This window comes from Mycetomoellerius zeteki, unplaced genomic scaffold, assembly GCF_001594055.1.
Source record: "Mycetomoellerius zeteki isolate Tzet28-1 unplaced genomic scaffold, Tzet1.0 scaffold47, whole genome shotgun sequence".
NCBI classification, from domain to species: Eukaryota; Metazoa; Arthropoda; class Insecta; order Hymenoptera; family Formicidae; genus Mycetomoellerius; species Mycetomoellerius zeteki.
Genome location: NW_017257468.1, coordinates 69,894 through 80,737, shown reverse-complemented (window position 1 = coordinate 80,737; position 10,844 = coordinate 69,894). Strand labels below are relative to the sequence as shown.

General features: G+C 39.8%; 2 protein-coding genes across 2 annotated transcripts in view; both read left to right on the top strand.

Annotated features, from left to right (window-relative positions):
* Positions 1-9,639, top strand: part of LOC108727110 (zinc finger CCCH domain-containing protein 10) — a 15,862-nt gene extending 6,223 nt beyond the window's left edge. Inside the window, exons 2-4 of the mRNA XM_018455047.1 lie at positions 7,137-7,802; positions 7,903-8,197; positions 8,293-9,639. Of these exons, the coding sequence (XP_018310549.1) occupies positions 7,228-7,802; positions 7,903-8,197; positions 8,293-8,766 (1,344 nt within the window). The 5' untranslated portion in view covers positions 7,137-7,227 and the 3' untranslated portion in view covers positions 8,767-9,639. The remainder of the gene's footprint in view (positions 1-7,136; positions 7,803-7,902; positions 8,198-8,292) is intronic.
* Slmap (Sarcolemma associated protein) lies at positions 2,048-4,942 on the top strand. The gene has a single exon (XM_018455045.1). It carries the CDS (start codon positions 2,211-2,213, stop codon positions 4,656-4,658), a length of 2,448 nt encoding a protein of 815 aa, XP_018310547.1. The 5' UTR covers positions 2,048-2,210; the 3' UTR covers positions 4,659-4,942.
* Positions 9,640-10,844: the final 1,205 nt, after the last annotated feature.

Below are 10,844 nucleotides of genomic sequence, written 5' to 3'. Positions count from 1 at the left end.
AAAAATTCTGAGAGAAGATGTAAACTTTCCGAATATTTCTGAGTATTTCTGAAAAATGTTTCAATTCGTATAAAAATAATATGAGAAAAATTTTCACCAGGGAATTGACACATTTAAAAAATTTTTTTAATTTATAACAAAATATATTAATTTATAATCATTTGTTTTTTTATTTACAAATTATTATCACAAGTTCGCAGCGACATTTTTTCGCACGTCATAGCGAACATCACATATGTTGTTACATAAGCTTCCAAATGAAAGGTATTACGTAGCTATTATAATTATGATCGCAAAAAGAGGGGATCAATGAATGTATCTTGAAACGAGATGCAAATTACAAAAGTGAATGAATTCATCATGTGTTGACCAATGAAATTATACATATTCTAATGAATTATTTGTTCACTTTTGTAATTTTTCATCTCATTTCAAATATTAAGATAATCGACCCTCAAATGTAACATTGCATATATTAGGTCTATTCGTATTACTTGCACTTTTTGCATTCAACATTCTTCTCTTCGCATTCTCTCTTTTCAATGCCTAAACATGCCTAAATATATATTTATCTCACTTTACATGCAAAAATTTTTGGAGATTACAAGAAGAAGAACTAATGGCGAATAGACCTAATGGCAGCTGGATAATAATTTAAAGTAATTTAAATTTCTGATGGTCTAATAAAAACGCCTTTATAAAATTCAAGGCCAATTTCTGATTGGTCACGAATGTCGTCATCACTTTGAACGACTGTGCTAATAATTAGATCAGGGTAGTGCTAAGTTAAAAAGTTAAATTAAAAAGTTAATTTTAACTTAACTTAGTTACACTTTAGACTCTTAACTTTTTAACTTAATTTAGTTACATTTTATCGGTAGCTATTAACTTTTAATTTAATTTTTTTTAAGTCAATCAGACATAATGAGAGAGGATAATGAATATATAATTTTATATTGCATAATCGTTACTTGTGAACAAAATAACCAGGTTTTTTAACGCCGTGAGAAAGGAAAAATACGACAAATAATGATATAAAATGGTCAAACTTTTTCTTTTCTTTTTTTTTTTTATTGTTCGTTCGGACCAAATTTAACTTTTAACTTACTTTTTTTATTAACTTACTTTCGATTCAATTAATTTCATTATGGATTAACTTGTATTTTAATTATGAAGTTAAATTTTCAAGGCTGTGTTAAAACATAGTTAAAAAAAAAAAGTTAACTTACCCAACCCTGAATGAAATAATTTTTTTCTCCGGATCTTCGCGATCAGCGCATATTGCTGGCGCCAGGTAGGTAAAGTAGATATTCCGCACCGCTCGCCCTTCCCCTCTCACGTGGCGAGCGGTGGAACGTGGAACTGGAACGTGGGGCTGCCTGCGGACACGAGGAACGGCGAACCATTGTATTTTCACCGAGTCCGTACGTCGTCCGTGCGCAATATTTTCCGTTCGAACGCAGGAGTCCGTGGTAGTGCCGTGATTCGTCCCGGTCGTCACGCCCGCGGCAACGTCGCCGACGCCGCGTGTTCCGGCCGCGACCGACGGGCCAGGCTAGCGTGAACGGAGCCGCCACGGGTCGCGAGAGCGTAACCCACGTTCACGCCTGCGAGAAGAGGACGACGTCGCGACGGTGGGACGCGTGTTTTCGCTGACCCTATTTTGATCCTGGTGGGTCGGACGCGACGTTGACTCGGGGTAGGTCGACGTTCGCCGGACGGCTGTTCCTGGAAACCGGAGCTCCGCGGTTCGAGTCGTTCGTTGATCGAAGGAGGAAGAGGAGAGAGCGAGAGGGAGAGAAGAGATAGGAAGAGAGAGGGAGTGAGAATTTTCTCGACGAAAATAAGGGAGGTGCTTGCGGGTGAGCGACGGGTGGTAAAGTGATATTTCATTGAGGAGGAAAACATGCCGGATACGATGTCGTCATGTCTCGTCGTGTCGGGCGATAGATCCCGAGAGGTCACATCGGGATCCTCGTGACCGAGCTCGGGGAACGCGATCGCGCATTTCGATACGTTTGACGTGAAACGGAGCGAAGATCTCGGCTACGTCAGATCCAGTTGTCATATATATAGTGTCGGTTACAATACGTCTCGAGGCTGATAAATTTTTTTCGGTATTCCCACCGACGGGATTGCAAACGGTTCGATTTACGGTTCGTGAAAGGACTCTTCCTCGAATTCGCTCGGATTTACCATCCATCTCGGCTATGGTTGTAGCTAGCAGCGGTGGTTGGGTACAAAATGCCAGTTCGCCCGCTGGGCAGAACAACTCCAATGTGAGTCAGAACAACACGCCGAACAATAACAACAACAACAACAACAACAACAACAATAGAAAAACAACATTAGTAATAGCGACAAGGATGACCGCGAAAGGCGTGCTGATCTGCCGGGACAATTCCCATCCCTTCCAGGAGCGCACGTTGACGTTGGAACAGCCGATGAAGATCGGCCGTTCGGTGGCCAGGGCGAGAGCTGCGACGAACAACGCGATCTTCGATTGCAAAGTGTTGTCCAGGAATCACGCCCTCCTCTGGTACTCCTCCGGTAAGTTTTACCTGCAGGACACGTGCAGCAGCAACGGCACGTTCGTTAATAATCAGAGACTCAGCGCTTCCGGGCTGGAGTCAGCGCCCAAGGAAGTATGCTCCGGGGACATAGTGCAATTTGGCGTGGACGTTGTGGAGAATACGAAGAAGGTCACCCACGGGTGTATAGTCGCGACCTTGAAGCTGTACCTGCCGGACGGAAAGGAAGCTAAGGCCAGTCTGAGCACCTCCGTCAGCTCACCCGCTGGGAACGTGTCCCTGGAGGATCTTTACAAGCTCAATCAGATAATGCAGGAAGCGTCGAGACGGGAGAAAGCCTTGTATTCTAAACTGGGCTACTTGCAACAGCTGGTGGAAACTACTCGGAAAGCCGCCAATCAATCGTGGAAGGCATTGATCACGGAGGATCGTCTGTTGTCGTGGGTGATGACCGTGGAGAGTCAACTGACGGTGTATTCTAAGAACTATACCGAGGATAAGATCAGAAACGAGCTTGCGAAGCTTCAGGATGAAAAGGCGCAGTATCAGAATGCTGCTAAGGAGGCGTTGCAGAAGGTCTTGCAGGAGAAACTGGAGGTCACTCAGAGATTGGTACAATTGGAAGGACGTTTGAACGAAACGGAGGAGGAGTGTCAAAGCCTGCACAACGTAGCCAAGTATACTCAAACGGAGCTTCAGGAGCTCAGCGCGAAATACGCGGAGGCGCAGAAGAAGCTCCAGGAGACCACCAGCAAGCTCATGGAGAGCGAGGAGAAGGTGAAGGACATGTTGCTCAGTGCGGAGCAAGAGAAACGGGATATCTCAAAACGGCTCGAGGATCAGTCGAAAATCGAGAAGAATTTGCGGGCGAGGTTGCACGACTCGCGATTAGATTCCGTCAACATCTATAAGCAAATCACCGCTTTAAGAAATTACGCACAGACTCTGCAAGATATGAATCTAAAGCTGGAGGTCGGCGAGAATTTTGACTCGAAAGACGAGGATCCCATAGAAGCTATAAACGCTATCCTTAACAAATTGAATTCCATTCATGTCGATAATATGGATGTGGACAGTGAGATTAATTTTTACTTCAACAAGAGCGAGCAAGATAATCAGTTTAATTCGTCAGATGTCGATCCGAAGCTAAAGTCCGATTTATCTTTTACCAAAGACCAGATGGACGATCTGCAGACGGCCGACGATAGTCTCACGGAATATATTCTACCACCGTCGTTATCCAGGCGAACCTTAGTCAATGGAAATCTGGGCAATTTGGACAACGGCGATACTAACGGAGACTCCGACACAAACTCGGAAGCGACCGATGACGCGAGCAGTGTTACAAATGATGATACAAGTGAGAAGAGCGTTATAGAGAATAAGAAGGAAGAGCTGGACACAGTGGAACAAGAGTCCATGCAGACATTTGTGCCCTGCAAGATGGAGGTGCGATTCGCGAACACCGAAAACGATCAACAATCTGAAGTATATCACGAGCCAATAAAACAAATTGCCAAAGACGATAAAGTTGTTGAAGCAGGTGTCTCTATAGACACCGAGGATGCGTTAGACAGTTCTATCGTTGATCCTGTGATAAATAAGGTCGACAAAAAAGATCAACAACAGGATAATAATATTGTGCCGGATTGTGAAGAGCGCACGGAAGGAGATTACGTTAAGACTTTAAAACCCATCACGAAGAACGACACTATACAGCAAGCCTTCCATTCCAGGGACTACATCCTGCAGACGTTGATCGGTTCTATGGATTCGTTAAGAGGGGAAGACAGCCTGGAGGCGCGGCAGATAGTGCAACGAGAGCTGGAGGAATTGAAGGACTGGCTGATTCGCGAGCCGAACGAAATCGTCATCGACAGGCTGAAGGAGCTGTATTACCGCGCGAAGAACGAGGCGCAACGGATGCAGGAAGTCAACGAGGAACTGGTTATAGTGAAAGAAAAGTGCAACGCGTTCGTCGAGGAGAAAGCGGAACTTTCGAAGAAATACATGTCTCTCAAATCGCAGTGCGGTGATCTGCTCAGTACGACTTATACCGTGCCAATACACTACGTGGCACCTATCGTGATCATGCTGATGTGGATGCTGTTGGAGAAAATATTCTAATCGCGTCTCTCTCCCCTGCCATTTAACATTCTTTTCTGTACATATAACACGCGCTACGACAAACGTTTTAGTCTTTCCACTTCTCTTCATTCTTTTACAATATTGACTGTAATTGATTGTAAATTATGTTAAGCTTACCCGTTTCGTCGTTTGGAAACGACCATATCGAATTTGATGTTTTTTTATACAAACAGTCGTTAAGAATTGTGTGTACATATATATATATATATTTGTTTAATTTCCCGAATCGAGTCTCGGGGTTAAAGATAAGGAGTTTCTCGTTACAAAGTGCGATGTTAAGAATAGAATGTGTCGCGTTAATACGCCTTACAAAAGGGAGAAGCAAGATCAAAGACGAGGAAAAAAAATTGTTTATTGAATGTATATGTATGTATATCTCGAACACGGAAGCTCGACTTATGCCTAATTTTTTCACTTCCAGATAAGTTGCGGATAACCTTATTCAGGAGATATCTCCAGGATAAAGTTATCCAGCGGTGAAGAAATTGGGCGTTACACTCTCTAAGGAGTAAAAGTAGCTGGAGGAAATGTAGGCACGATACCACGTAAAATGTTCAACATGCTGCCAAGCTGCTGAGTATCATATCTCATAATATGGCTCAATTTTATAATATATCACATATTTTTTTCCGTTGCATGTCAATTTGTTTAAAAATGATATATTTTTTTCTCCATAGCGTATTTTAAAGATTAAAATATGTATCCTTCACTAGAATTTTTACGAGAATACTCTTTTCATATCGCGTCTCAAAAACACACGCACATGTATTCTCGTTTTCAATTGTTCCATATTTTCTTCGTACATACATTTGTATATAAGTGATCGTAGAAAGCGAATTTCGAGATGATACCTCATTGTACTCATCTCATTCGAATCAAGTAACACGCTTCTTCTTTAAGTTCTTGTTGAGGGCGACTCAAAAAGTTGAGAGCGACCTTTGCAGGGGAGTGAGAGAGAAAGAGAGAGAGAGAGAGAGAGAGAGAATTGATCGTCGCGTTTACGTATATATTAGCATGCGTATATTAAATATGTTGCGTTAATCTCGCGTCTTTTCTGATCATAAATCCATCATTATCAAGCGAAAATTTAATCTTACAAAGGAAATTTCACAACTTTCCGGAACCGATTTGATTCTCCATGAAATATGTTGTTAAACACAAAAATCTAAGGGACACGTATTTTCTTATACGCTAACTCATGTTTAAGGAGTGAAACACCTCTTTTGAAAAAAAAAAAGGTATTTCTATTTCGAGCCGAATACCGTCGGAAGTATAAAAGATGGAAAAAAATTTTTTAAACAAAAGTTGTACAATTGTTAAACAAAGGTTTAACAATTGTTAACAAAAAAATTTTTTTTTATTTTTTTTTTCTTCACAATATTGAAGTACTCTTGAAACCGTACGATATATCGAGTTTCCGACGATATTCGGCTCGAAATAGAAATACCGTTTTTTTCAAAGGGGTGTTTCACCCCTTAAACATGAGTTAACGCATGTATAAAAAAAATACGTGTCTCTCTTAGATTTTCGTGTTTAACAACATAATATTTCATGGAGAATCAAATCGGTTCCGAACAGTTGTGAAACTTCCCTTGTTAGTCTTGCGGCGAATCTTGGGCCCTCCAACTTTGTTGCACAATGATACTTTAATTTTCCTTCTTTCGTACGTATAAATATTTGGGTAGCATGACAATAGATACACACAAGAGCATATCTGTTCGAGCGACCTAAATGAACTAACAAGTGGATGCGTATGTATTTACTTCTTGAAAGCGAATTTCTCAGCACTCAGTACCGTTCTATCGATCCTACCTTGGAATGGCCTTGATATCGTCTAAATAACGTCTTAAAGCGAGAAGATCCAATATAATCGTAGTTTTCTATATTAATTCTTTTGATACGAAACATAATGGGAAATTGACAGTATTTTCTTAATTCGTTAGTTTAGTTTAGAGAGTGCCATGTCTACTATACCGCATTAGATAACGGATCATTGTGTGTCGCGGCGAATTAGGATGTACGTGACATTTTCCAAAAAAGTTAACGCCGCAAACCGGTCGCTCGCTCGTTTAAGCGAGCTCACTTTCTTGGCAGATCAAGCGTATATATCAAATTATCAAAGTACATATGGTAAATAAAAAAAAAAATGCTGTACATAACAATGTTGATATAATCTTACTACCGATGTAATAGTCATTATACGAAAAGGGGAAATAAAAACTAACTTAATTAATTAAAGAGGATTGTGGCAAGCTTCTTGTACTCTCAAATATCCATTCCATATCCATTTTTCAGTCTGTAGAAATTAAAAAGTAAAATATATGAGATTTTTTGTCAATGTAAATCAGTGGCTTATCACAAGTACGTCGTATTTAGCGTGATACAAGTTTTCTTCCTGGAAGCTAATAATAACGTTATACGCCTTTAATCCATTATCTCTTTTTTTTTTTTATTCAGGGGCGCATATATTAGCCACGCTTAGCCGGTTCGTCGATCGATCAAGGATACAACGGTAACCTCGCCGACGTGCGATCGCTATGTGCCACCGATGAAAAAACTGAAAGTAAAGTTGGAAAGCAGCGAAACATCAGGGACATCAACGGGGCATCAACAGGCGGTCGGGATGGCGGGTGGATTGAACGCGAATGCGACTGATAGCACCGATCCCGCTAATCGGATTTGTCGAGACTTTCTTAGAAATGTCTGTCATCGCGGAAAGCGTTGCAAGTACCTCCATGAGCGTTCCGAGGACGATCCCGTGGAGGAATATACCTTCTGCCACGACTTCCAGAATGGCAAATGTAGCTGGCCAGGCTGCAAGTTCCTGCATTGCACGGAGAGCGAGGAGAAGCGTTTCAGAGCAACCGGCGAATTGCCGCCTCACGTCCTCAATCGATCCAAGATCTGCAACAACGACAAGTCGGATCCGTTTTGCAAGGATTTTCTGAAGGGCAGCTGCCAAAGGGTGAATTGCAAGTTCAGGCATATGAAGAAGGAGGAACCGCAGCATAATCTAATGTCGCCGTCGCTTCATAACGCGGCCAGGCCGCAACACAACTTCAACGGCACTAGCAACGGCGGTGGTGTCGTTGGCGATGGACGCAGATACGAAGAGGACAGAAAGTAAGCACCGTAATTGAATCTATAGATTTTTTCCTCTGATGTAGAAATTTATAACATCGTAATAATTTTGTCTCTTTTCTCTTTGTTTCATGAATGGCAGCTTTCACTGGCAACTGCAAGATCATCATAACAATTTGGTCGCTAACAACGGCGGTTACAACACGTCGCATCCAACCGATTACATCGGACCACCGGAGCCGAAGAGGCGATTAGTATCGGGCGAAGCGGTCGTACACTTCGAAGCCTCTCCAATCGTAGGTCAGCAGCATGCGACTCAACCGACGGTCACGCCAAGTTATTATTATCCCGTAATACCGCGTAACGAAGCACGAGCCATTGTACTGGAGGATGAGAATGCACTGCTGAGAAAGAAAATAGAAGAGTTAAAGAAGCAGGTATATCAGAGGGAGAAAAAAAGAAAGAAAAAACACAAATACATCTGAAATATTGATTTTGCTTCTAACTGTGTATACATTTTATCTTGTTCCAGGTTAGCGACTTGACGGCGACGAACGAGTTTCTGTTGGACCAAAATGCCCAGTTGAGGATGTCGGGCAAGCGAACCACGAACGTAACGGCTGTAACGGTCCCAGCAGTCACGATTACGAATACAGTTCCGCCGTCGCAAGCTCCGACACCCCAACAAATGGTCAACGCAGCCGTGGCAGCGGGTACCCTCCGTACAGTCACCGCCAGCGTGGCTACCGTTCCTGTGAGCATCGCGACCGTAGCACCCGTCTCTATCGCGGCGGTTTCTATGGCACCAGTTTCGATACCACCGCCGATCGTCACAATGGCTCAACAAACTATTTCGATGAGCGCCGCTGGACCTCCCCAGGCAACTAATCAACAACCACCGAACACGCAGCAACCCGCCAGTTTGCCCTTATCGATATCTGGCGCGACCGCACCTCTCGTCTCTTACCCTATTATGACGCAAGAACTTAGGCCTGTTTTGCAATAAATTGCGTCATGAGAATAGGAAAAACTTTTATCTCTGATAGAGGATATCTATGTATACATATACGATATACTACCTACTCGGCTATGTAGGCGAATCAAGGATCATAATATGCATCCATCTTCCTCTATGTGAAATTGTACTTCCCTTACAAGTACACTCGAAAGTATACACAGAAGATAGAAATCAGCGGCTGTGGGATGATGCAATGTATCACCGTAGTAAATGATACATTTGTATTGATGTAATATTCTATTCATTTGTGCAAAGATTGGTGAATCGTGAAGAAAACAATTGTTTAATTTAAAACTATTATTTGATTACAATATCGTTTTTCCTTCATCCCTTCGTGTTCGGAATATGTAAAATATAATTACTTTCTCTCTGTGAATAGCGCGATAAGAATATACGATAATATACAACTATGCAATAACAATTGTCGATAATATCGACAACTATATATGTTCAAAGTATGTATAATTGTAGAATAACAGGAATGACAATCTATAATTATGAGATATAGTTACGTCATGACGTACATTATGTTCCTTTAACTCTGTTCTTTTATTTGCGTTATATATCATATGTAGTATCATATCTCATCTCAGTGTAAAGGTAAATTGGAGAATAGTAACAGGCAGATAAGAGCACCGACGAAAAAATTGTAAAATAAGGGAATATAATTAAGGGATATCTCTTTTAGATAATACGTTAACGTAAGTACAAAGAAACTTAGAAGAAAGAATATAAATGTAGTATATTTAAAAAAAAGATATCTAATATAGAAAAGATTCGTGCTTTATTGGTCAATTTGCAGAATCTTGCTGTTCTGTATGGGATATTGTACATAATGTATTCCATTGCCCCTTTATTTACCGAGAGTAATTTTGTACTTCTACTTTTATTAAGCAAATTGATTATATATATATATATATTTCCATTAAATAATATTTTAATTAAGTACTTATGGAATCCTTTGCCAGTTTCGGTAATTTACTTAAACAAGCAGCTTTTTATTAGAATGATTAAGTAATTTACATTTATATCAATATGAATGTATAAATTATACATGATATTACAGGAAATTACAGTGTGTAAAAAATGCGTTGTACACCAAATGGGTATGCATCTGATTTTAAATCATATTGTTAATCACGACTCGACACTTGTATATATTTTGCGATAATTAGCATAAGAAATTGAGCACTATGTACTCGCGTATTTTATATATGCATACAAATGTATAATCTTTTACGTATAAATTTATGTTAAAAAGCACTTTATTAAAAAAGAAGAAAAGACGAATGTGGTTTTTATCTTCAAATATTTGGAACCGCGAGACATCCATGTGACTAACAAAGTTGTTGCAAATTTCAGTTTTCCATTATCGATTAAATAAAAAAAATTTTTTAAAGATGCGCTATCTTAGAGAGAAGTCTAACAACAGTAATAAATATATATTACCCGTTTTTTATTTACATTTATCATTACATAACTGTTTGCATCTAGTTTGATAAATGCACTGTTAATTACACAACTCGTTTACAATCGCATTTTTAATATAGATGATAAAAAAGTTGTAGCGCTAATTGTCATCATAACAATTGTACTAGAGCTGTTTGATCCGAGTGCTCACTAGGTATCTCTTTATTTTGTGTCTCTTATTCTATCATATCAAGTTCTGATTTATATACTCTATATGGCTTTTTTATTGCATAAGATATACATACATAACACATCATGCGTTCCTTTCACATACACATAGATAATTCTTTACATATCCCTTCACCTCATCATTAGCTCTATTATATTGCAATTAAAATTTTATTTTATACAAGAGCAATTATTTGTAACAGAATATAGTTGCAACCTGTGCATCATAGTATACTTTCGTAGAAATCTTTTTTATAGAATAAAAAAATTAAATTTATTACACAACGTAATTCAACAGAGAAAACAGCTTGGCAATTGTAATAAAATTCCTCGACATAAATTGGTTTATACATTTAGATTTATTGAGAGAGAAACTAAGGGCAAGATCAATCATATTAAAGAATTTTACAATAGTTGCCAAGTTGTTT